Source organism: Acanthisitta chloris, unplaced genomic scaffold (genome assembly GCF_000695815.1).
Source record: "Acanthisitta chloris isolate BGI_N310 unplaced genomic scaffold, ASM69581v1 scaffold10258, whole genome shotgun sequence".
Lineage (NCBI taxonomy): Eukaryota > Metazoa > Chordata > Aves > Passeriformes > Acanthisittidae > Acanthisitta > Acanthisitta chloris.
This window is the reverse complement of record NW_008687602.1, coordinates 1,242-29,125: the sequence shown is the minus strand read 5'-3', so window position 1 is coordinate 29,125 and position 27,884 is coordinate 1,242. Positions and strand designations below refer to the sequence as shown.

The 27,884-nt window shown below is 40.2% G+C and overlaps 1 protein-coding gene across 1 annotated transcript in view; it reads left to right on the top strand.

Annotated features, from left to right (window-relative positions):
- VEZT (vezatin, adherens junctions transmembrane protein) overlaps nucleotides 1-7,259 on the top strand; it is a gene marked incomplete at its 5' end in the record, with an annotated part of 39,022 nt that extends 31,763 nt beyond the window's left edge. Inside the window, 3 exons of the mRNA XM_009080673.1 lie at nucleotides 1,593-1,693; nucleotides 2,809-3,016; nucleotides 6,679-7,259. Coding sequence (XP_009078921.1) covers nucleotides 1,593-1,693; nucleotides 2,809-3,016; nucleotides 6,679-7,259 — 890 coding nt within the window. The remainder of the gene's footprint in view (nucleotides 1-1,592; nucleotides 1,694-2,808; nucleotides 3,017-6,678) is intronic.
- Nucleotides 7,260-27,884: the final 20,625 nt, after the last annotated feature.

Below are 27,884 nucleotides of genomic sequence, written 5' to 3'. Positions count from 1 at the left end.
CTGCCTGGTTTCACAGCACCATCCCTAGGCACTGACCTTAGAGATGAGAAATTGAAAGTAGGGAGAGGTGGGGTTGGGTGAGGTCATTTAGCCCATTTCCTTTCTCAAGGGTAAATTAGTGTTTGTGAGTCAATGTTGTTTACCTGTTTCTAAAAACCTCTCTTTAGAGACATTTTACAGTATTTCCAGGCATCTATTCCAGCACTTAACTCCATTACCAGTAGCACGTTATTACTGAATAGAAGTGCCTCTTGCTGCAATTTGAAAGCAGCACTTCTGCTCCACCCACAATGGAAATCCATTTCCTCTTTATAGCTCTTATATTTTTGAAGATGGTTGATATGTTTCTTTCTGTCTTCTCTACATGATTCCCTATGCTTCAGCTCTTCCCCTGACAGCTGTACTTCATTTAGTCCTCTGACTATTCCACTGTTTTCCTCTAGTTGCCCACTATATTATTGAAGGAGCCCCAGACTGGGCACTATGTTCCATCCACAGCATGACCAGTGCCAGAGTAGAAATGTTATTTCTTGTGTCTAACAGTCAATGTTGTTGCTCATATGTAGTAGTTTTTTGTTTGGCTTTTTGCTTGCAGCAGGGTGTAGTTGACTGTGAGTCCCCTCACCTCCTCAGTGGTGCACCCTCAGTCAGTTGTCATATATCTGTGCATCTGGCTACTTCAAAGCACAAAAATTTTGCAGCCACTGTTGCCAAACTGCTGTATCTGAAACCCAGACCGTTCTGGACTGTATCTCTGATTTTTCAATGGGTTTTTATCCTAATTGTGCCCTTCGATATCCTTGTGGATTATCCCCGGGGCAGCAGATTTAATGAGATGAAATATTTTTCTTTCACCCATTGGAAATATAGAAGAGTATTGAACTTGAGACAAATCCTCACTTAATGTATTCTAGGCTGAAAATGGTAACTACACGCTCATGATCCAAGAGACTGTTCTATGCACCTAATAGCAACTTTTCATGACCTATGCATTTTGCTTATGAGAATCCCATGACACTATGTCCAAAGCCCTACTGGAAACAAAATGCAGAGCATCTTTGGCTTCCTGCTATTCATAAAACCTGTTACTGCCTTGGAAAATGAACATCATCTCTTTTCTTCAAACCCACACTGGCTGTCACTTACCTACTTGCTATCTCACAGATAGCTTCCTGTAAATTTTGCTTAATTATTTCTTCCAACATTTTCCAGTTATTTGAAGCTGGTTTACCTATAATTTTACTACTTTACTTCTCTTTTTTAAACTTGGGATCCAAGTCTGTTCTCTGGTTTTACCAATTTTTTCTTGGCATCTGCAGGTTTTCAAAGTCTATAAAAATGCTGAGACTCGTTAGCTGAAGTTATTTGGACATGATTTCCATCAGACTCAACATGTATCAAACCTAAGTTATTTAAGTGCTCTCTGACACAGTGCCTCAGTGTATTCTTAACAGCCTTCTCACCACTTTTTTCATGTGTGCCAGTTCTGCCTATCAAAGTACCTAGACCCTGCCTGAGTAAGTCAAAACCACCATTCAATACTCAAGTATTTTTCTTTTTTTTTTAATACCTTTTCTTCTTTCCCCCTAAAGGCAAAATTGAAGTTTCCTGTGACAACCTACAGCGTACTACAGTACCTTTAACACAGCCTGCCATATACATAGAAAACAAAGATCCAATCCCTGAAGAGCAGGTAAAAAAAAAAAAAAAAGAAGGATAATTTGAAATAATAATTGGGGCTTGTTTGCTATATCCATTTTTTTTCAGTGGCTTGAGCAGTGCCCTTCTTGTCTTGCCAAGACAGATCAAATAGGTGGCCAGTGCCATTTCAAAATTGGACTGATAGAAAAAAATGGTGTATATTCCTCTTGCTGTTCCCTATCCTGGAAACAAGAGCACTAGGTATTCACTTCTTGAATATATATATATCATTAGAAATGAGTGACCAAAGGATAGCAGCAACACAAGTCAGAGTAATATAGAAAAAAGTGAAAATTGCTAAAAGGCACTATGTGGAATAGTGTCCTACTTGCATATCACTAGATGAACTGACACAGCTGCAAAAGTGGCAAGCTCCAGCACAAACCATCCTGCCTTCAGTTTGTGTAGTCTCTGCATTTTTGGATACCTAAAACAGACTGTGACACGGAACCACTTAGTGCTGTTTGAGAAACTTCTGGGTTGGGCTGTCCTGCAGGGGAGGACAGACTGGCCTCCTCCCTCCCAGAACTGAATGGCAGGTGCATTCTGAAAGCACACTGAACACCCGTGTGCTCTGCTCTGTCCCTCTCATGCCTTTTCCCAAGCCTACCCCACATGTATTCTCTCTAGCTTTTTTCCATATCAAAGAGCTGGGACTAACTTTACTATCTGTTATAACATAAATGGTGCTCTGGGTATTTTTCCATGCTTATAAGCCAGTATATTTAAACTTGGAGGAGGAGTTTGCTATTCTCTATATCCTCTTAATAAGGATTTACATGAGTTAAATTAGCAAGATTCCTGACTACCAAGAACTGCTTATGGTGTAAATTTAAAAAAAAATGAAACCTCTATCAGCATTTTCAAAGTATGTCACTTGATCATACTTGTGTATGAAGGTAAATCCTGTTAACTTTCAATGAGTGGACTTGCTCCAAATTCATACAGATGTTACTGAGAGCAGTGTCAGATGCACTGGCTCTGCTCAAACAGGGCTCCATCCTGTTACTGTGGTTGGCTTGTTTTGAGATCACTTGATCATGAATCACGTTGTAGGACTGGGTCTCCACTGACAGTGAAGATTCTTTCTCTCCTTTCTTTCTTTAGGAGTTGGAAGCATATGTTGATTATTCAGATATGGACAACGAATACAGAAGGGAAGATTTTTACTGCTTTTCCCAAGAAGAAAGAGAGAGACAAGAACGAGAGAGACAGGAATCTAAGAGGGTGTTACAAGAATTGAAATCTGTACTGGGATTTAAAGCTTCAGAGATAGAAAGACAGAAATGGAAACAGCTGCTATTCAGTGAACATGGTAAGCATTGCTTTTGAAAATTGATTCCTTTCTTAGGAAGTGTAGGTGTCTGTTTGCCATCAACTGTGTTAGAATTCAGACAGTGCTTAGCTATATAGTGTCACTGAGAGAGCTGTGTGGCCTTACTTTGCCATTCCATCTCTTTATGTTACTTTTAGTAATCATTTTACTATGTATTGAAAAGAACTCAGAGAAATAGGGATTTGGCTTTTAACAAAACAGTGACCTAAAATATTAAACACGCAAAAATATTAAGAGAGCTGTCAGGCTATAAAACATGCAGACTGAACTGACTTTCTTTCATGTCTTTCCTGTAAATATGAATTTTAATCAGGTGCATAAATAAATTACTTTTTGGAATTTGCAGAAACCATCAGAAATTATCCCAGACATACTTATATAGGTTAATGTGAAGAGTTAGACTTTGAAATATTAAAGGCTCATAAAGGAGTAAAACTGGCTTTTGTTTTCATGAGAGAGTGACCATATAGAATAAGTTTATGAAAAGAAAAACAAAACCCCACCAACCATCTAACAAGAAGAGTTCTTCTAAGCTAGCCTTTACTAACTCTGAGGACTGCTGGGTAGCTCCATCCACTTGCACTTGAAGGCAGGAATATAAAACTTTCTCTTGCCTTAACAAGATAGTTGTTCCCGCAGTAAGACTGGATATAACTTGATTCCTTTCACTGCTTGAGATGGTTGATTTAATTTCTTAAAATTGGCAATAGTTTATATTTTCCTTTTTCTTATTTTCATTCCTTCCTCTTAAAGGCAAGTTAGGAAAAGCCCTTGAAAAGGTTGCATGTTCTATGTTGTGAACAACAAGCCTCAAGTCTGGCAACATATTCAAGAATTCTGCCTCTGTCAGTGGCTGCTAAAAAAAAGTGCCATGGCTTGCATCTTTCAGTAGTTTAGTGGGAACACACAGCAGCAGACCATACCCGTTTATGAGACTGTCTCTTTTGACATCAAACCGTCAAAAATATCTGTTCTTCACAATCTTCTTCTTTATGTCTGTTAAGCTACAACTATGGTAAAAGAGATCACTTGGCCGTTGGTATTAACTTCTCTTCTACTTGAGTTAAAAAACCTAAGACATCAGATTGAATCAGAGTCTGCTCAGAGTAGGATTTCTGTATTTTCCCTCTGGTGTTCGATATGAAACCTCAACTCCTCACATATATCTCTTGAAGTCTTCCTTTCCTCACTGCTGAAGGGAGAAGGAAGGAGTCCTACCTCCAGTTCAAGTCTTGACAGACCTAGTGCCTTGTGCAGAAAGAGTTTGTCGGGAGAACTTGTAGGGTATCTCCTTACCTAGGTTAGCAGCAGATATCTGGCCACATCAGTATATCCTCAGGCCATTTGTGGCCATAGCTGGAGAGAGTCAGCTGATTCCTGTAGTCTTCAGTAACTGCTCACTGGAAAGTCTTTGTGGCTCGTGTTGGTTCCTTTTCCTTTCCATGTGTAGATATTGCACTGGTTTAGGATTGGAGATTAAATGGTGGGGAGGGAAGAAAGTGTGATTTTCTACAGCTGCACGGGACTAATCATTGATTATTTCCGTCCTGTACAAAGCTGGAAAACACGAGGGCAGTTCATGAAAGTAATTTTGGCTCAGACTGTGTGTCTAATCTGACAGGCAGATATGGACACCAGACATAACATCTTCTACTGTTTTTTAAGGAACAACTTCAGTATTTCTTCAAAAGAAACACAAGACATAATGGGCTCTGAGCCTGCTGCAGACCTTAATTTATTCATACACAAGTCATTCCTTAAAGAGACATTTTTGTCATCTGTGCTTTTCACATTTCTGGCTTGCTTTGTCTTGAAGATTTAAACCCAGAAAGGTTCATGTTTTTGTCTCCATTGGCCCGAGCCAAAGGATGGCTGTGACACCACTTTGCCATAGCCCTCTTGAATCTCATTTTTACAGGACAGTCGTATTCCAGAAATCCTGTGTGTGTTTTCCTAACTTGTGATTATGGTGAAAGATCCTGAAAAACTCAAAGGAAAAACTTGTCTGTTAGTCAAGGCACCCAGCTAGCCATTCTGATTTATCCTAACCAGGGCATTAGGGTTTTTGGTTTGGTGAGGTTTTCCACGTAAGAGGTCAGCTCCAAACAAGTTGGTATGTCTAAAGATTGAAAAGGTCTGTGAAGTTGTAAGTGGCTTCATTTTCATTTGTCAAACATCATTAAACAACTTTCTTCTGGTGCAAAATCACTTCTATCCTTTCCCTAACCTCTCCCCCCACCGAAAGTTCATTCTGTCAGTGTTTGTGTTGTATCCAGCTGTTTCCCCTTCTCCCACCTTGTCCATACAACAGTTTTTATACAGCTATTTCCCAGATTTGGAAAGCCACACTCTCAGAACTGATAAATTCCACTTTGCTTATTAACTAATCAACTCTGCAAATTGGCCAGCTACCAGTCTCCACTATTTATTTTGTGATAAATTTTGGCTTTCAGAATATTCTTTGGAGGAAGTAAGCAACAAATTTGCTCCCAAATGATAAGATTACTGTCCACATTCCTGCCTCATCAAGCAAATGGGCAGAAATAGTAGCAGCATGCTTTTTACAAGGTGAGGAAAGAACTACCCCATTAACAACTGAGACGAGTCTGGTGCAGTGCTCCTTCGGAATATAAGGCTTTAAAACAAACATTGCAATGCAAATTCAAAGACACAGCTTTTCAGTGTGCTACTGGCAATAATTATCACTGTGGCAAACATACCAGTGTTCCAACATCCATGTGCCTGCCTGCAGCTAGCTAGTAAATATCACTGAAATAGGATGCAATTGAAAAATCCTAATACCGTAAATTTTGTTTCCCGTGAAAAGTTTGTGTGTTTCCCAGAGTTATTTTCATCTCTGCTTACAGGGGTAAAGTCAGAATGGAATTAGAAAGGGAAATGCAACTCGGGAATCTGCTGTTGCCGCTCTGATTTATGTTCGTGCTGCTGCTATAATGGAGCTACTGCAGTTTAGGGAATCTGTTACTTGGAAATGGACATTGTATCGTTTTCTTAAAACGAGAGACGTCTGTTCTTCAAGAAGTGATTGTACCGAGTTATACTAACCCCTAACACTGGGAGGAGAGACTTCCTGGCAAGCATCCCGTTGCTGGCAATGGGACTCGCTGCTGCTACTAACTTCAAGAGAGGCTAAATTAAACCATACTTTATTTGTGAGGACACCTTGCCCGACTGTATGAATACATGTTGTATTTGTATGTTGTGGTGTATGAGGTCAGATATCACCTACAAGGACTTTTTCATGTACCAGCTGTCTTTAGTGGATTAGGGGAAATGTTGTTTAAGACAAAGACAGTTCACATCTGCATTGCAGTACAGTAGTTTTACTTGAGTTTTGCACCATCTGTTTTCGATGCCAGCTTTAAACACCATCAATTCCGTGCTGTCTCTTCACGTCACAGATTTTAAGGAGTAGTTACAACAAGTAGCTGTCACATTTCACTTCAGCTTTGTGATTAGAAAACACATTTATTTTATGTTTTGTTTGATGGTAGGTTTCGTTTCTGTTGCTTGGAGTTGGGTTTTTTTTAAGCCATTCTAACCCTTATAATCACAAATAAATTATTTATATATATAAGTTTGCTTTTAGTTATCATTTAATTTTTTCCCCCCTTTTTAAGCTGCAGTGAAACCATTGTCTCCTGTAGAACCGCAGAAGCTGCTAAATAATTTGGAATCACATATGAATTCAGATACAGAAAAGCAGCACTGCAGCCACAGTTGTGATAAATCTGAAGAAAAAGACTCTAATCCAGAAGTCAATGCTGGTGACAAAAGCAGGACAGAATATTTGTATGAAGATCCTGAACTGAAGGAAAACAAGAACAGTACTGCAGATGAAGGTGTTTCTACAGGGGCTGAAGAGAGAATGTGTTATCAGTGGGAAGGAGAAGCTGAAGAACTCAAGCCAAGCAGTATGGATGGAGTAGAGATTACACAGTCTCCCTCTAAGGATGCATTACATTCAAAAATCAAGCAAAGGCTGGCCCAACTCCACATATCAACAGATTTAAACTTCACGTCTAGTCTGGCTACACAGGTTGCTGCCAGGTCTTTCACTTTTACTACAATGCAAGAAGAGACTTTTGGAGATGAGGGAGAGGAGGAGCAGGATGAGGAGCCACAGGACCATGAAGGCCTTGTGGAGGACTGTGAGAATGAAGATAGAGGCTCTGAAAATGAAGGAAAAGTACAAGTCTGAGCTGAACTTCGTTAAACCATCAGCAGGCAATTTGGTGGAAAAAACTAAGGTGGGGGGTTGAAGCTGAAAATACTGGATAGAAGAAAAGGAGACCCAAATAATATAATACATCTTGTTCCCTAAGTCTGATACACTAAATAGGACTTCTAAATATATTGAAAATTTGCAGGTAAGAGAAGTTTAGGCTGCATCCAAGAAATAGATGGCTGTTCCCTTTTTAAGATCCTGGTGATGGGGGTTGGAATTTACCTTTGTGTTTTCTGTTTTATTTATTTATATTATAATGTATTGTGGGGTTTTGCTTCTAAAAGGGAGGAAACAAAATGTCTTGATTTACAACCAGACTCCTTTTTTGCTCTCTGATCCTCTTGTCATGGTATCAATGTTTGTTCAAACAAAAAAAAAAAAGCCAGGACATTTCTTTTGGAAGAACCTGAACTGTTCCCTGTGATCTTCCCCCACCACTTTTGTTTCACTTCTTGCGTCTGCAGAGTGTTGGCTAAGCCACTGTAGGCATTTGTGATTCTGTGGCTAGTGATGTGGCTCACACCTGAAATGTAGAATTTTGAATAAAAACTTGAAAGAGCTAGTATTTGATGTGTGTGGGGCTCAAATAGTACCAAGGTAGTCATGCTTCATATTAAGGTTTATTTAGAATTCTCTGAAGGGTTAATAAATGATTTTTACGAGTTGTAATTCATGCTAGAGAAATGTGTTGTAAGTATGTGTTAGGGAGGGTTATAAGCACATGGGTAGAAAATACTGTAGACAGCTAGAAGCTACCTGTTGGGTTGACAGTAGATGAGAAGTAAACACCTATTTATTAAACCAGCTATTAATTGTTTGTTAACCTTTTGTAAATTGAACCTTGATATAATTGTTTGATTTGATATAATGATTGATTGTACATTTTTGTTTATGGCCTGAGGTAATTTTCTTAGAGGCAAATTATCTGAGAGCTTAACAACATGCAGTACTTTGTTTAAACAGCATACTTGCTTGTCCCTAATATTCTTTCACTTTTCCTTAGATCACCACTATAACCTATGTGATTAAGAATCCCATGAGAGAACAACATTTGTGTATTTTCTAAGGTGTATCTTGTAACATAGTTGACGCTGAAGTCTGGATGTTTGGTAGGAGGTTATGTGGATTGGTTTTTCCTCTGTGATGGTGTTATGAGGAGCAGCAAACTGATGCTCACCTCACAGAGGAGCTGGTGAATGATTTCATTGCCTTCCCTTCCTTTTGCCCTCTGACACAAAATGAAGCAAAGGTTCTGTGTCTCTAAAGGCGAAAGAGCTGCTTCTTTGTGTGAAACATTCTCCTTGGTCCTGGGTACATTTCCAGGATGAAACACTGCATGAGTACTTAGGGTATTTATTGGGTTTTGCTGCTTGTACAGAGTAAAGGGGTTTTTAGATGCAGGTGGTGCGGAGCAGTACCTTTTCTAGGATGCTGTCACGGGAAGTGGGGAAGCTAAACAAGGTCAGCAGGTTAAGGTGGAACTCTTGACAATGTGTCAGAAAACAAGTGCTTTCTTTCAACCTCCCTCCCTTCTATCACTGAATTTGCATGAGCAGTGTGAAATACATGGACTTTTTCACAGATGGTAAAGAGGTAAATAAGAATTGATAGAGAAGGGATATGTGACTTAAAGTGTTCTTGCACAATATACTGCCTGTCTTCTCCCTCACACACAGGTTTTGGGAAGAGAATGTTTTACCATTTCTCATTGACCAGTAACACTGTGTTCTGTGCCCTTAATTTTGTGTAAGTGATTGGAAGCTGAATGGATGATGTCTTGGGGAACTTGTAAAATAAAAAATCAGATGCTTCTCACAGTGTATTCAGAAGCTAAGCCTCCTCTTAGTGGTAGACTATATTCTCATGTAACCTGTAAAGGTTAGGCTAAGATGGTGTAACTCTTTATTTTCGTTGTGGTAAGAAACTTTTTACCAAGTCCAGAACAGCTGCTTTGGATAAATTGTGTTTGAAGCATTGTCCATGCTTCTGAAAAAGAAGTCTTCCTCATCCTTGACTTGAGATTCTTGAGTTCACAAAGTGCCCAGATATTTTTTTGTTCCTAGCTAATTGTTCTGACTGCCTAAATACATGTTCCATTACTATTTTTCCATTAACTCATCCACCATCATCTCATGATTTGATGTTGTGTATCCCAGAAAGGATACTTCTGAACTTTGGGATCCAAATCTTAGTTACACTGTGTACGGCTGTTACCAGCCTGGAAAGATGATCAGATTTAGGACATGAATTATCACTGTGCTCACAGTTTCAGAGGAAGTCAGTAGTAGCCTGAGTGCTTTGCATTGCTACTGAAATCGGTTTCAGATCTCACATTTATAAAAGTTACAATCTCTTTATTCCTTTACTGCAGTCCTTAGCAAAAGTCCTGGAGAATCTTCTTTGGTCACTTACTTGGGATCTAGTTTTATTTTACGCTGATCTTGGTGATGAAACTGGCCTAAAAATCCTCATCCATCACAAGCTGTTCATTTTCATCCATCAGCTGTGTCAACACAGGAGTTTGTGGCCATGTTATAAACCAGTTCACAAGTCCACTTGGGTCAAAAATCCACCCTTTTTAGGGGTTACTTGTCACTGTTCTTACTGCAGTGGTTACCTCCAACTACTGGTACAGTAGTTACCTCCAAACAGCTGTGTCAGCACATGCTGTGTTGCTGGTGTGAGGCTCAGGATTACCCATATTCACATTATTGGCAAAGATGGTGCACTGTGAAATTACAGCCTTGACATTAGACATGGGTATGATCAAATTATGACTCTCTGGAGGAAGCTGTGATGCTGCTTTGAACGAATAGATTTTCTACAAGCAATTTAACTGATTTCCATGGTCTTAATGCAGTCTTAGAAGCTGCACATACAAACACCTGGGCTGGCTTGCTTTCTCTGCCTCTCATCACATCTGTATATAACAGTCATCAGGTCATTTATTTTGATTTATTTAATATGCTCCCTGCAGAAAAATATGGCTAACAGTGTCCAGCACACAAAGCATGACTTAGCTTGATTTGATAACTGGTTTCCATTTACCTATGGTATACACTCTGTTATAATCCAGATTTCCTCATCATTATGTCATTGGAAAGGACTGTGCATACATGCCGTAGGTTCCTTCAAGAACCTGAGAGGTTTCTTGGCAGTCATAATTTATTGCTGCATTTAAAATACTGTGTATGAACACGCCAAAGTGTGTGTTAGCTCTGAAGAGTTGTGTTAAGATATTTAGCATGTTGAGTTCTGAGTGCTGTCCTGTGTTCTTTGGCTCATCACCCGAGAAGGATTTTTGTGAAAACAGAACATTTGCTTCTTAGAGCTTTGTAGCTTTTTGAAACACATTAATCAGGAAATCCATACCAAATAATGGATTGTGTTGAAGGATAGCAGCAGCCAAAATTCTTTCTGAAGAGCAGAGCATTTTCCCTGTTCCGTTTCCAATTAGCAGTTCTGTGAAGTTGTAAAAAAGCAAGTGATTGTATAGGGTTAAATAATTTCTATTCCTTCTTTCCTACTGGAAGGCACTCCAAAGGCAATATTTGCTTCTTAGGTTGGATTGCAATCTAACACTACATCTTTTATATCACTTCCCTTTACAGCTAAAGACATAGGTAATGGCTTAAATCTTAAAGGGACAAAGATCTGTGGTAAGAAGATGACTTGTCCTTTTTTTTAAGTGTATGTCTTCATGAGAGAAAGGAAACAGTTGTGTCGTGGAAGCAAATGTAGAGTTACAGATATTTGAGCATCTCTCCAGTGGAGCTAAATGTGCCTGTGTACACTACAAGCAAGATTTGCAAATGTGAAGGCTCCTGCTGTCGGTTGCAGCATTGAGATGGTTTTACCCCCAACAGGATTGCTGGACATCACTGACTCTTGCACTTAGTTGTGTGAACACAAGATGGAATCTGGTAGAGTAACCAATTTTACTGAGGCTTCAGACTTTGTCCTGAGCACACCTGTCTGTGTCTGACTGTTGGAGTACTGGAAATTTTATGTGAGCCAGAGGCGCAAGATGTGCAACTGTCTCATTCATTTATTTGGTAATAAAGAGGCCAGTTAAACGGTGGACTGTGTGGAGTTGTTTGCCCACACTGAGTTTAGTAATCCTGTAGTCTATCCCTTTTTTCATTTATTTTAATAGAAACAAGAGGTCAAGTACACTAAACTGCCCTTGTTCTTTAAAGCAAGCATGTAGTGAAGGGCTGCTGTTGCTCTGCAAGTGGCTTGTTCCCAGGACTAATTACTCTTTAGAATTAACAGGGTTTCATGCTGTCCCACCTGGAAAAGCAGGCAGAGTGTGAGAATGGCACTTGGTCAGTGTAGAGAGCCAGGCTACTCTGGGACCTTGTCTGTGATAGGGACTAATAGCAGATGCTGAGGGAAGAGCAGATTGTGTTGGGACATTTCCCCAGGCTATTCCCCAACAATTTGTGGCTCAGGGACTTCTTGAGCCAGTGGTGGTGGCTGTCAGCTTGACAGGTTCCAATGGAACCTGTCCATTCCTTTTCCATAAATTTGCTTAGCCTCATGTTGGGTCAGTTATTCCTGGACCCAGTGCCATTAGGTGTTCATCTTTATTATTCTTTTAGAAAGGAGATTTGTCAATAAAGTTTTTTTTACTTTTCCTTTTTTAAGCTGAGCAAGGCCACTTCCCTCAGTCCTTTTGCACTGGTCATTTTCCACCTTTTAGATTGCTTTCCTTAGAAATCTGTGCAGTTTTTGAAGTATGCCCAAAGTGTGGTGCAGTACTCCAGACATAACCTCAACAGTGCTGAGCATGGAGTAACAATCACCTGCTATGAAACACTGAACCACTCTATATTTGAGTCCATATAGAAAAAAAAAATCTTTTCAGATCTTTTCCCCCTAGCTATTAGGATGACAAATGAAAATATTTGGTCTCATGGAGGAGAAATATTTATTCACTGTCAGCAGGATTTGGCTGGAAAATGTTTTTCTTTGCTAACAAAACAAAAAGTTGTTAAATCAAAATGATCTCCCAACAGCTGCCACCTGGTCTAACACAAACTAAAGATGGCAAACAACACTTGTTTAAATTTCAGCTTGACTTTTCAGAGCTTTTTTTGGTCTCTGATGAATAAGCATGTATTGCAAAATATATGATCGCACAAGAAACATGGCAGTGGATGTGTGGATATCAGAGATCAAACTGAAGGCTTCTGTGGCTGATTTTTAAAGTGTGCTTTATTCATTTTCTCATTATATCTAATTCCCTCATGTATATGTTTTGATTTTGCCACCTTGGATTTCAAATGCCCAAAAATACACTTTGATTTATTTGACTTGGAAATCTGTACAGTGATCAGGTAAGTGGCAATGGTACTGTATCTGTGACAATAAGGCATGGGCATAGGTAGTGGTGAAATCTACCTACCAAGAACTTTGCTTTGTAGATGGATAGAGCAATCCAGCTTGAGCTACAGATAAATGTGAAACTGTTCTCAATATCTTGCCTCCCCTTTCACACTGCCATCTCTCAAGTTATCAGCAGGTTATCAGAACACAACTTGAGAGGGTGAAACTGTTAGCCCACGTTACGCTTTCTGAATTGAACACAGGATTCCAAGAAGTGACTGTAGACTATAGGAGATGGAGAAAAAAGTTGTTTTTCTGTTAGAAAGTGGTTTATTTTAAAAGGGTTGAACAGGACCAAAACTATAATGCTTTCATGTGATTTTAGAGGCCTCACAGACAGTTTGCTTTAGGGATGCAGATCTATAGCAGCTTAAACCACTTCATGGTGGTGCAATCTCAGTCCCTCATTTAGGGTGGTTTTGTAACCACTCAGTGATTTAGGACACAAATAGGACCACTGCTTTAACTTTAACTTCCAGCCTGTTCTCTCAACTGATTTGTTGTGTGGCTGAAAGAACATTGGTGGCAGCATCTCAGGGAAGCAGAGGGAATACATGCCTGGGTGATGAGGAGGAATGCCATAGCTCAAACTTAAATCGTTTGGAATTAATGTTCATTTGCTGTGAGTTACATCATTAGTGTCTGTACTGAAATGGGAAAGCCTCAACTCCGACGTCGCTTCCTTCATCTCCATATTTTCTGTTGGTTGAGGGTAATGCCACTAATTGTTTTCCTCACTCATCCTGACTCCTTTTTTGTTGTTCTTGAGGCCTAGACTGCCCAAGACCGTTTGTGTCTTATTCCACAGAGTCTCTAAGAACTAAGGTACTACCAGTAAAACTGAACTTACGTGCATGGGTTTTTTCTACTTACTGTTTTTACCCTTCTGGTCCCTCTGGCACCCAAAATCTTCTCCCTATACTACCACTCTGAAGAGGTTCAGATTTTAAAATAACAGACAAATTCTTTCTGTGTGTGCTTGCAACACGAATGACTAGATCTAGAATTGTATATTTTCTCCCTTGACTTGGGAACTGAAACAGAAGGCAGACACCATAATGGGGAGTATACAGTCAAACCAGAAATAATAATGTACAGCAGCTCAAGTTTATACTACCCTTTTGGTGTACATTGGCTTTTCTAAGTAATTATGGCTTACTGAAAAACCCCAGTAGCATTTTGAAAATAACTGCAATTCTAGTACAGCTTCCCAAAATAAGTGTCATTTGTTGGCTTGATTTCTGCTCAAATCTTAATATTTAAAGACTGCTTCCTGACCTTGTCCAGCTGCATGGATGAGAGCTGAAAATAATCTCAAATTTCCAAAGAGAGAGTGACCAATCCTTTCCGTTACTTTGTGCTGTTACAAACAGTTCCATTCCTAAACAAACACAAAGAGAAAAGTCAGTGCTTAATATCTTCACTAGTCATTACTGACAAAGAATTGTGCATTTGATCTCAATAGAAACACCATGAATGAGAGCTGTTTATAATGTTTGACATCTGCATTTCAATAATAATAGGCTTTAAATGTATTATGGGATAAAAGCCAGAAGTCTAGAGATTGTCCTCCAGATCTTTCATCCAAAGCCACAGCTGGTCAAATTTAAACAAGTTCATGCTGGCTGTTCCTGCACTGCTCAGTATGACATTGTACTCAATGTTTTTAATGTCCTAACATGAGTGCTCACAGACAGTCTGTGTGCACCTGTGTGCTCGGGGTCTGCAAAGCTTGTAGAGATCACAGAGCAGTGCTGAGTGAAACCTATACAGCAGCAGAATGCCTCACAAGCATTTTGGGTTTACTGTCTCTGTCTTCCTCTAGTGCAGCATCTATGCCATATGCAATCTCACTCAGAAACTTTTTCCTTCCCACCTTTCTTCCTCATAGGCCACACAAACCAATTGGGGAGGGTTTGTTGGTTTGTTTCTCACCTGGGTGACTATCCTGTAGTGCACAAGGTAATATATCTCCAATAGAAACTTAAACATTAGTGGCCACACGGCAGAAGATGGGGCCTGGGCACACAGGCTGGAGAAGCTCTTCTGGTTTGGCCACTTCTGGGAGAGGTTCTACTGAGGAGATTGACCATGGGGGTGCTGAGCTAGGCTTGATGGCTGCAGGTGTCTTTCAAAGCTCCAGTTTTCACTAGGTCTGTTCTTTCCTCTGATAGTCTCTCTCTTCCCTCAGTCTTCAGCTGTTCTCCAGCATCCCGTTACCAACTGTTGAGGAACTTGGCCAATTTTCCCCTTCATTTCTGACTCCTTTGTCCAAACTTTATGGAATTACATGTCAGAGGGAATCCACACCAAGGTGCTGCTGTGCATTCCCAGTGCTAAACTCATAAACAGTGGAGTTCTTAGGGTTGGTACCATGGTTTTGCTTCCAGGGAGCTTTGGCCTAAATTTCAACCTGGCTCTCTCCTATTTCTTCCTGAACTTCAGAACATTCACTTCCAGGAATTTCCCTTCTTAACGATGGCAATGTCCACTCAGCAAGACAGATCCTTGAACACATGTTCCTCATTACATCAGCCTTACTTGTTCTTTCCAACAGGAGGGTGGCACAGTCATGGCTGAGTTTGCCTTCCCCTAAACAAGCTCGTTTCTTTCTGCAGTAGGGGCTGAAATTGTGCCCTCCAGCTGCTATTCCAATGTGCTCTGGCTCCACAGCTGCCTAATCTGAAGCTTGGGAAGCTCTGGGGTCTAGCAGTTGTGCTTAAACCTTTCCCACCAACTGAGAGCATGTATTTTCAGAATACAATTACTACATTCTAAACTAAATCTCCCCTGAACTGAACCATTCTGAATTTTTATTGAGCAGCATGAACAGATTGTTTCTTAACTTCATTTTAGAAGTTTCTGTGTAAGAGAGAGATACACACACACACACACACACACACACTTCATATTGTAAATATGTATTGCCAGGTATCCCACTGAAAGGCTCATCTAGCCTAGGTTGTATTTTTCTCATATCAGACTATCCAGTTGCTTCCTCAGAAGGTAAAGAAAAACTTAATTCCTGCTATATAATGGCAAAAGAGTTTAATTCTATTCTACCAGGCAGGTTGTGTGGAGGCATTTGAAATGCACATTGATTTTACACCTTAAATTAGAAAAGCTAGTTCACTTTGTTTTCACTTATGAAGGCTTTGCACCTCAGCTGCTGTGAGTGCCTGTGAGTATGCCCATCTGCCCTGAACATGTAAACAAGTACATGTTCCTCAAGGCTTCCTGCCTGCTAAGGCCTGGCATTTCCCAAAACTGGGCCTAAAGGCATCACAGATTGCCAGGGAACCACAGGGAAGGGAAAGAAAAGAGTCTTGATAAACTGCTGTGTAATTGGTTAATAAATGAGAGCTAAACTATAAGAGGAAGTGTTTAAAAGAACAAACTGCAGCAAGGAACTTCTGGCACGGCCACAGAGGGAAATCCCATGGTACACTCTAAAGTTTGCAGACACTGGGAAGGATCCACAATTTCTTGTCCATGTGAAGTGGAGACAGGAAATGTTCACCAGACTGGTAGTCTTCAGCAGCTCCTAAAAAAGCCTCTATTTTATCTACATTTCATTTGCACAGCAAGATTCTGTCCTGCTGTGGTAGTGTATGGAGCTGTATGTAATCAATCTCTATCTCTACTTTTAAGCTCTGTGTGTCATCAGTCTCCTTCCTTCAACTGCACTGAAAACCCATGTGATTTGGCTCCATTGGGAGTCCCTTCAGCACCCACCCTGCCAGCTGCTGACACTGCTTAAACACAGTTGATCAGATCAGCCTCAAGGAGGTTTGGGTCAGCAGGTCCTTAGAGCAGGTATGAAGCATGCGGGCTGGCTGCGTTAGGGCTCCGAGAACTCCACTTTGGGTTGGATGTAGGCAGTGACAGGAAGACATTCCTGGATTCTGCCCTTTCTTTGTGATAGGGTTTCCTGCCTATGATATTTTCTCAAGCCCTTTTGTTTCTCGTTTTTGTACTTTCACACTTTATCTCTGTCCTTTTTCCTGTGGATATGAATCAGGACCTAAAGTCTTTTTTATATATTTGACTGTGTGCATCATCAGGTTTATTTTTGAGCCTTTTATTAAATTTGTGCCTGGGTTTCTTCAGTTTCAGAAGAAGTTTTCTCAGTTGTAATGCCAATCACTTTCAAAGTCTTTTTGGTTGTTATTATTTCTTCAGCATCTGTAATAAAATTCTGCCTCACTTCTGCCTATATCAATTTTTCTCCTTATCCTGTCCCCTGACAGTTGCCTAGGTGGCATGGATGTGGCTTATCCATCCCTCAGTTAGTAATGATTGAGTGGAATAGGGAATGCTTTTACAGGGATGCATGAATGCTCCATCAGCACTTCGTTTGATCTTGTATACAGAAGTTTATTTATAATTCCACTTTCATCCAGAAGATGAAATTAAATTTAAGCAATCCTGGCAATAGTTAGTTTCTGCAGTATATTTTGCTGACTCCTTAGTACAAGCACTTTAGTAATGAACACTGGTTATTCTTATTAGTTTTGTCTAAATAAGTGATGACTGAATAAAAAAATGTTTTGTTGCATCTCATATACTTCAAATTTTACCTTCCCATCATCCTCCAGAGACCTGTGTGCTGTGGCAACTATTAGCAAAACCCCTTTTAGCATCACCTGAATGGCTACTTAGGTGAGGCTTTAGGAAGAGAATAATGTCAGCTGAGGAGCCTGGCAGCAGGTAGTCTGTAACTAGGATGTATTCTACTTGTCTAACTCCTAAGAGGCCTTCTTTGTACACTTGGAAGTGCCAAAACAGCGGCAACAGTACAGACTGGTTCCTTCTACCTGAAGCTCTGTGGCTCCCTCATTATGCTTAGACTTTGTTATCAGAACAAGAGCTGTGTTCTGCTGCTGGTAGGAGCTGTGGCTGATGCACACCTCTTTCTGGAAACTTTCCCTGATTTAGTTTTAAGGTTAACAGCTGCTGACCACTCTTTTCACCTAGGTATGATTCACTCTCACCTCATTCATATCCCCTGGGAAAGAAGGGAAATAATTTGATTGTGAAAGGCAAGGGGAAACTTGGTGAGGCAGGAGTATTTATTCTTATGTATTGAATCTTGCTGCCTGATGGGTGCATAATTTGTTGTGCACTACAGGTCTTGCTTATTTGCTGCTTCCAGGTTTGTGCGTTTGTTTTCCTATTGAATCCTGAACAAATCCAATTGCTGCTGCTAGAGGAAGAAGTCTGTCTACCAAAAGGGATCTGTAATGTTTTCCTTTACTTGGAGATGTTTTGAATGCTAAATTGCCTGTGTGTATACTTCATAATGTACCATATGCAAATATTCTTCAGGAATTGATACTACCACTTCAGACAGTCAATATTTTCTATGTAAGAACTGTACGTTTCCTATACTGCCAAGAATGTATATATATATCTATGAAGACTTAAGATTGTATCTTTTTGAGCAAGCCTCTTTCTTCAACCATCTAAAACTTTCTTCCTGTTTCTCAAGTTCTCTGCTAATTTATTAGACAGTTGTGTTACATTGTGTACTTTTTTGTATCAGTTGTATTGCTGTATTTCTCCTTTCTCTCATTAAAACTTGTTCTTCTCATCCTTCTACTGTGCTGCTTCATACTGGAAATACTCACACTGTATCAAGTGACCTTGTCTAGTGTAGTGGGTCTGGTTGAGATGGAGCCAGAGCAGTCCTAAAAAGCCTGTCATTCAGATTTCTATTCTATTGTTCCACTGATCCCAACATGTAATCAGTTCTGCTGTATTAAGCTTCTCTAGGGTTACTTTGCAGCATAGTCCATGCTTTTGTAAGAGAGAGAAGAAGAAACCTAGAATGGGACAACTATGGTATAAACAAATGTACAAGGCATGAAAAATGTACTGAGAGATGAAGTCCGTAAGCCTTATGGATGGTTGTTTCTGCGGACATACCCTAAGGTACCAGTGGGTTTGGAAGAGGAATCCAAGGGCAATTCTTTTCCTAGAAATGTGGCCTTCAGCTTAAGCCAGTCTGTTATCTGTGATGTCTCCATGCTTAGCTCATCTTCCAGGTACATGAAGAGGAAAAAAATGAATGCAGGGTAGGACCTGTTTGCTTACTTCCATTAGTGGAACAGCTGATTTACAAACAAGAAAATGCTGTCTCGGAGGAAATCACTCCATGAGCCAGCAGAGAAATTATAGTGCTTTTTTCATCCTCCCAGTGAAAACGAAGAGTTTCAATGTTTTGCTTATGTTAATCTCTCTTTAACAGCACAGAATCTTCCTTGACCTACAGCTGTACTCTCAGTAGTATCCATTCCACACCATGGTGTGCAGGAGGACAGAGTTCAAAGGTGCATTACAGCGGACCCAAGGTATTGAAATAGAGAAAGTGAACAGAACATGCACATGCACCTATGTGTTGAGTATCTGGTAGTTTTTGAGGCTGGGAGATCAGCTGGCAGGAGGGAAAATACCAGATGCATTTGGTCTTGGAGACCTAAGGGTGAAATTAGATGGTGCTAAAGATGTGATTATATAATTACAGTAGCATATATGGAAATAGCTATGTCACTTAGCCTTGGTTTTCTCTCAGGCTCTTCATCACCCTCTCACTACAATTGTTTCTGTGCCCCCAGGTGCACCTGCTCCTGTGCTCACAGCCTGTGCATGGAAGAACCCTGTGGAATGTCCTAATGGTAGCATTTAATGCTTTCTTCTCATGGTCCTGTGGTAGCAAGGAGCAGAAACACACACATCATCCTGGCTCTGACCACAGCTGACATGGGTTATACGTAGGTTTAGGTTAGGCAATTGCCCCTCTGTGTGACTGCATATATTTGCTTCTAAAGCTGCTTTTAGTGTAGAGAAGAACCAGTGCAGGGAATTCCACAGGCCAGTGTAGCCTTTTCAGTCAGTCAGAGAACATCTGCAAAAACACCGAGCCTAAAGCTGATCTGTCCAGGCTCCAGTCAAGAAAGCTTGCCACTGCCTTGGAGGGAAAGCACAGTAGGCCAGTAATTAATGTGTCTGAAAATGGTACTGTTAATTGTCACATTTCATCCCTGACTTCTCTACTACTCCTGTAATTGCTGTGTGTACACATGTGAAGTGACAAACTTCCTTCAGAGGTGAGTGGACTGCAACTAAAATATGTGCCATTGTTCAATATAAACAAATGCATAGTTGTGTTAAGCTAAAAAGAAATTAAAAATAGAAGAGGCTTTCCACAAACTGTCAAGGCTAGCTAAGAGCAGCTCAGCAAAAGACTGCACAATTCATTTTGGGCTATATCCTTTATATCCTGTGTTCTTCTTTGCCATCACTGCTGTCAACTGATTCTCAGCTATTAGCAGTCATTTAATAGATCATCATCATGACCATCATCATAGCCTGCAAGATGTATTGGTTCAAACAACAGTTGAATGCAGTGACCTTTGCATTTATGCCAAGCACTCTGAAGTTTCAGTTGGATTGTTGGCTTGCACCACCATTAAACTGAAAATAATGATATGGTTCCCAAAAGTTATATAACAAATAAATTGCCAAAGTTGCAATTACTTCCTCTTCCTGCCTGTCTTGGTTTCTGCTTTGAAAACTTCTAGGAGAGAGTTAACTGTTGCAGCATGTGCTTTTGCTCCTGGGAATGCTCCCACCATGAGCTGCAGGCTCAGGATGAAACTATGAAGTATTTGACCAATTGCTGCTATTTCTCCAGGTAATGTTTCTAAAGCTTCCCTGCAACTATTAGTGAAATTAAGAAGCTAGACACCTGGCTAAAATAATTGGTCCTTTAATTGCAATTAATTTTTTATGGATAGTGCCAAAATGTAAATATAACAGCACACAAAACAGGTAAGTCTTAGCCAGGTATGCACAAAAGAAATGGGGGATGAGCCTTCGACTTCCCTCTCTGTTTTCTTGTTTCCTCCTTGCCAGTAACTACCAGTAAAGATTCTGTAGCTCAGCAGCTCAGGTTAGACAGTTCAAAAATGTTCAAAGGGACAGGAAGGAATATACAAGATGAAGAACCTGTAAACACACCAAAAAAGTCCAAGTGCTTTGAGACTGAGAATGCTGTACTTGCTGCTGAGTCACAGAGCTTTATATTTAAGAAACTAAACAAAGAAGCCAAAGGTCTCAGAATGAATTAGAAACAATGCTGACAGAAATACCTGAACTTGAAATCACTTGGAAGACAGTAACCCATGCAATAACCACTCCTTGTCTTTGTTGTTTGCTTTTGAAGGTCTTTAGTAGACTTGGTGTACCCACTGAAAATACAGTTGGCAAAGAGTGACTTTCTTGAATGTACATCTGCCAAAGAAGAGAAAAAAACCTGCTGAATTGGCAAGGGCAACCTCTTGTTCTAAATGGAGATGATAGGTTGAGAAACAAACAAGGAAGGCTGTTGGGTAACCTGACTTACAGCTATATTATGGCTTTCAGCTTTCACCTTTCATGGTTTTGTTGTATAAAATATTTCATTTCATTTGAGAATTAAAAAATAAAACTCATGTTTTTTCTAGTCCCTCCAAGATTTCAAAGCAGCATCCTGCAGTGTATAAAACAACACTGCATGCTGCTTCATGGACTACCAAAATCCACCACCATCCATCCTGGTAATGTTTCAGTTTAGGTATGTCATAATATGACATATTTGAAGATGTACACAGACAAGCACATTAGACATACAAAAAAACCCAACTGTTTGGGTTTTCTCTTCTGCACATGATAACTAGATATTTTCCTTATATTTTAGTAGTAGGATATCCTGCTTCTAAATTTTATAAGTAGCAAGGAACTTTCCTGTTTAAATATTGTATCTCTTAGGAAACTTTCCTAGAGAAGAAAGGTGACCAAGGTTATTTGACAAGTGATTATAAACCTTTAGGAATTAACTAGGCCTGATGTTCAAATCCATAAGGTTTCAAAATGTGGGCAAAATCTGAAACTTTAGCAGTTTTCTCTCCCTGGAAAAGTAAACCACAAAGCTAAAGCTAATTCAGAGCTGTTTATAAAGATCCAGAAACATTCTCCACCTCTTATTTCCACATTTTCAAGCTTGATTTTGATTCTGAAGTGTATTTCGTGATGTCTCAACCACTTGCATGTTTCCTGCAACTGGTATTTGTAGATTACTATCTTATCATGACATCCTCAACAAAGCAGATGAGTTAAAAGTCAAATTCTGGTTTGTGCTAGAGCTTAGAATTCTTAAACAAATCAGATTAATGTTGCATTTTGTAGTAAGACCTCAACAAAAGAAGAGACACAGCTTTCTGGATTTGGAGAGTGTCTCTGTTGGGTTAGGATCAGTTTGCTGGGTTGGACCCTTGGTTTTAATGTCCCCAGACTCTTGCTTACCAGAGCAAGTTCAAGAAAAGACAAATACTTTTTCAACATGCTTCAAAGACTGTTCCACACAGATGTAACATATGGATGATCTCAGACTGAGGGCCTGAGGAAAAGGCTGCTGAAATAATAGATATAAGAAGAATGAAAGCAAGAACATCAGCCTTTTCTCCATCAGTCAGGAAACAGTGGCATCACTGGGCCAGATTCTCACTGACATGAAGGCCTGTGTCATTCTTCTGGCAGTGTAAAGGAGTCTTTGTTTCAGTGAAAATTGGCTGAATTGAATTTAAAACTGTAAGAATCATTTAAGCTGATCTACTATCCAAAGCCGCTTGTGTTGTGGGATGTTCCCAGTGTTACACAATTGGAAACATCTGGTTTATTTCAGGGAAGCTCAGCATGCAGGACTCCAAGTCAAGACTCCCTGAATACTTCATGGTAATGCATATTCAAGCAACAATGGATGTATTCACTCGAAGGAAAGCCAGAGGAGCACTGAATTGCCTTGATGTTATGCTCACACCAATACGCATTAACCTGTAATATAACCAGTAATGAACATGGCATAGAACACTGCTTTACTTGTGGGTAACTGAGAGGGGGGAAAAAAGATTTTATATCATGCATTTCCCCATTTTATAGGCAAAAATGATTACGATAGCACTGTTTCACTCAACTCTGAAGCATTTCTCTTCCAGTTAAGTAGCCTGTCTCATTACTATGAAGAGCTCTATTTACCTGAGTGTGAGAGGAGCACTCCCAGCAGTGTAGATTTGGAAGTGATGAACAGTTTAATACATATTACACTATGGCACAGATCCTTGTTTCTCCACCCCCTTGCTTAAATCCACTGTTGTGAGCAGTGTCAGCATCATAACAAGAGGAATCCTATAAGCTCTCCTTAGGGTACAGTCTTGAGTCTATGTCAGCAGGTGGAAATGATTTGGCCTCAGCTACTGCTTCTCTGGCTACATGCACACCTTTATGTCTGTGTATTTTCCCCTTGAGGTAAATTCCTACTCATTTGTTGTAACTTTCCAGACTCTCTCTTGATTTTCCTATTCTCATTTTTATCTCATATCTTACTTGTACTATGTTTCTCTCTCTGCTTCTTACTTTTTTGATAATGCCTCATCCTGCTTCCCATAACTTCCCTCCCCTTCCCTATCATGTTTTTCATTACACAGATCCTTCTGATCTGACATCCAGTCTCTCATACTTCTCCTCTGTATCTCTATTATCCTTCTCCCTTAGTTGTGCATGTTCTTTCCTTGCCTATGGTGGGAGCATAGAGAATGTGAGAAGAAACTTCCAGCCACCTCCAACCCAGCTTACTGCCTCTGCTCCATACACCAGGGATTTGCACTTTGGTTTGGTCACCACTCCCTGGTCTGTTCTAGCCTTTGGGTTCCCTGTGCAGATAATCTGAATTATCTTCCTCTTGCAGCTGCAAGCCCATATGTGTGGTGGTGTGCAGTTTAAGTGCCTTTCACTGCCACATGGATGAGGAAGCAACATGCAACATTGCTCCCACGTTGGCTTTGTTTAACCACTGGGTTATCCTACTGCCAAAACGTGGTGGTGTGCACACTGGTCCTGTTATTTCATTTACAGCTCTGGTGGTTTCAGTGTGGGTAACCAAGAAAACGATAACAGGCAGATAGGGAAGGCACTTTCTGCCACTCTGGGATTGCCTACCAAATGCTTCACAAATAGCACTGCTGTTCTCTGAGCCATATGTGCTCTGGAACTGTACAAAATGAAGAGGCTGATAGACAGGACAGATGAATCTGTTCCAATGATGGTCTGATGCATGAATATACACTGCACTGCAGCTTTTCTAAGTGAACAGAAATGAGAAGGCTGCCTCTGGCAATCACCGTGGCTGTCTGAGGAATGTAGCCCTTTCCATTACAATTCACCTGGTTGATTCTGTGATGTTATGACATGGAGGAATTTCATTATTCCTTCCACCACAAGCAATCAATTTGTGCCTTCAAGCATAGAATTCAAGTATGCTTAAAGCTTTGCTTTGCTTGCATAATGCATAAATGTTACCAGTCAAAGTTTTCCCGTGGTTTTCAAATTCATGTTACTCTTACTGTGGCCTTCTGTAGCATGTGACTGTCACAGGTTGGCATTGCATGGCATGATATCTTCTACAGGACATCTCTCCAGCTTCCTCACTTCTAAAACACCAGGAATTTACAGAATAAGAAGGTTCATTAATAAGCAGCTCTGAAGGTCAACTTTTCTCAATGGGTATAAACTGGCGTAGCAAAGCTTTTATCCCTACCGGGGTAAATTAAATCCAGAGTGTTTTAAACCCCAAGTTTTTAGTGAAAGCCCAGAGATAAATTTGGATAGCAGCATTTTGGAGCAGGGGGAGGTTCTTTCTCCTTTCAGAGCTAAACATAGTTCTGGCAAATAGCCCCAGACTGAAATTCTTGAGGGAGTCATAATAAGCAAACCAGGGCAAAGAGGAATGTTTTTTTCTCTTTGACTAATTCTTCCACATAAAGAGGTGAAAGGTCAAAGATGAACTTTAATACTAATGAAATTCTGAACTTCACAGCAGTAATATGTCAGAACATTTAAAAAAAAAGTCAAAATAAAAAATGTTTTATTGTTGGCAACAGTAGGCTGGTTTTATAAGCATATATATCTCCATCCTGATTCCTTTTAACCTTTGGGAGAATGGGAACTTTTAGATACTAAACACAGACATTAAGCAATGCACAGTAGGGGTTTTGGGAGTTCAGCTCAGCCCATACTTTTCCACTCATGTGCCCTTCTGCATCATTCCAGCTGACTGAAGGAGTTCAGTCACAAAGTCTATTTCCCTGGCGATTTTTGACCGAGATGGTCATTCTTGAGGTTAATTTCCTTCTTCCTTCTGTCGAGGAATATTTCATGCAGATTAGCAAACTTCACATGTTCATATTACAGAAGAAAATTCTGTTGATTTAAGCTGCCCCTTAGGGAGGCAACTGGACAAATTCGTGTGTGTATGTGCATACATACTAAAGTTCATTTAAATGTAATCACCATAGTTGAAATACATTTAATGAAAGCTTTGTCATCTCTTGGGGTTTTGTAGTGCCACCCTTCTGGGGCTGGTAATGCACAAACCAGCTGGCTGAGCTGTCCTTTTCATGTTACAGATGAGCTGTGCTGGTGATGACGACATACAGCTTTTAATCATTGTGGAGTGTGCACATAGGAATCGAACCTGGGAAATACAAAGTATAACTTGTAAACTCAGCAATGCTGGAGTGCTCAAGTGCAGATCAACCAGCACAAATCTGCAGGAAAGCAACAGGAATGACCAGAGCTCCAGAAAATACGACCCTAAAGAAGGGTTGCATAACCAGTGCTTGTTTAGTATACAGACATGAAGACTGAGTGTGGGAGTATAGTCATGGGAGACAGAAGGCACATAAAAATATGACCTGCCACAGAAAGAGAATGGCCTGTTTTCCATGGCTATGATAAACTGAGCAAGAAAGAACGGGTTGTAAGTACAGGAAAAAAAACTAAATAGGAAAAGCTGTCAAGCAATATGGGTACAAAGCATTCAGATATAACTTTGTAAAGATATTGTGGCTTCCCTATCATTAAGTCTTTACAGACAGGTCAAGCAGCAAGAGTGGATTTCACCTCACATAGGGCTGATTCCCACAGGAGAGAAACAGGCATTTCCAGCATGTGATTCACTTGACCCACTTCCTTTATACATTGGAAGGAGATAAACTGCACTGTGGAAGTGCTTGTTTCTCGTCGGGGGCTGTGTAAAACTTTAGAAAACCGATTCAAGCCTAAAGGTTTGCTTTGTAGATGTCTACAGCTCTGTCAGGACTGTACCAGCTCTTGTCTCTGTAACACCACTGACACAGTGATTTTGCACTGGTGAAAATGGTGAGGCTAGATGACCTCTTCAGGCTGATTCTAGAGTGTGAAGGAAGTGAAGAACTGTCATTGCAGATCTGCCTAACTAAAGACCTAACTGAAAACCCAAGTTGCCTGTGCAGTAGGAGAACAGTGACAAAAATTTGTTATTGATTAGTGGCTGCTTGGCTGAATAATTTGGAATGAGATAATGAATAATTTAATGGCTAATAAACAAACAAGTACATTATCACCATACAATGAATGAAATGTCAATCTTAGTCAAAGAAGCCAAGAGTAGAAGCATAGAGACTGATCATCCTCTAAGTCCCTGACTGGTCTTTCCAGAACAGCTTTTTTGAATGATAATACTGTACTAACAGATGCTGTGTGTATTGTTAGGTGCTCTGTATAAATAGAAGATTCCACATTCCGGGCTCATTTCATAAGCATTATTTTTACTGGAGAAAAATTACTTAAAACATTGTCATCTTGATTATCAGCAGCAGCAAATGGCAGAAACTATTTTGAATTATATTCCCAGAAGAGTCCCATTCAACCCTTGAATCCAGAGAAGTCCAAACTCACTGGCACGAATTCCTTCCATGCTATTGATAAGCTGCAGAATCAGCTCAAAGCATTTAGCCTGTGTTGCAATGAGTGCACTTAAGAAGCTGGCAAGGCTGCAGGCAAATGCAATTATGGAACCCAGTCTTCCTTTAAAAAGTTTTGGATCTTGAGATCAGCTGGAATTAAATTGGACTGGTGTGATTTCCTCTCACCTTTTTCAGGGCAGTGCTCTATTTTTCAAGGTAGAAGAATTGTGAAAACATCACCTGTGAAGTTTCTCATACTGATAAGTTAGCTTGACTGGTATAACCAGTTATATATGTGTACTGCTGCTTAGCACTATGATGTCTCCATATTTTTAACCTGTACCCATCTAGGAATGGCAACAAAAAGTCACTAGTGGATTTAAAGAAATCTTTCTTACATTTCCCATCTCAAACCTGCATGCCAGAACACTGGCTGGGAATGGGGAAATTCGGGATTGGTTAAGGCCAGGCTGATTTCACCTGACCTTTTCTGGAAGTCTTGTGCATATCCACATCTTGGGAGAAAAAAGCATGGATTCTCATGCTCTTCAGCCTAGGCCTTGAATCTGTGCTTGTATGGCTGATTTCTTCACAGATGTCTGTTTATAGGTATGTATGAATTTCACCACTAATGGCAAATGCAGCAGGTGTTACTGGGGACAAGCTTTCTCCTCTTCCTGCTTCGTTTCCTTTTTAGTTTTCATCTTCTGGCTTCCTCACACATCTGGTGGGCTTGTGGCTGGTTTTCTCACGTAGCAGGTTACCAGTGGCATGAACCAGGCACAGTGCTGCTTGCTGGGGAGGCCACTTACCTGTAGTGTTGTTTGGGATAGACTGAGAATCTGGACTGATGGCACAAATCCATCTATGACTACACTAAGTAAACGGTAAGTAAACATCAGTAACTTTCACAGCCTTTGTTGCATTCTTCAAGCACAGGAACTAATTTCCAGATCCCTGATCTGGTTTTGACCTCAAGTTGCCTTCTCCTCTCCATGGCATCACGGTGTCAGTTTGACAAGCTCCAGAAACTGGAAAATGCAGTTGTAGAGAATTGTGCTGCTAGTAGGCAGGCAGTCACAGCCAGAGGTTACTGCACATCTAGGAATGGAATCATTTGATGCCAGTTCCCCTCAGCTAGCTCTCACAATCTTTAACCATCATTCCATGTAGTACAGCACTGATGGATGAAAGCAAGTAGATGGGCCTAAGTTCATTTTTAAACTGGAGCCCAGTGTGTGTTTGCATGCATGTATGTCTGTAAGGACACCATGCTTTGTTATTGTTAGGTTATATGTTTGTTGTCCTAGTCATTTCTTCACAAATAATGTATGATTATCAACTTGTAAGCTACACTGAAAAGGCTTTTGGAAAAAAGAGGAATGAA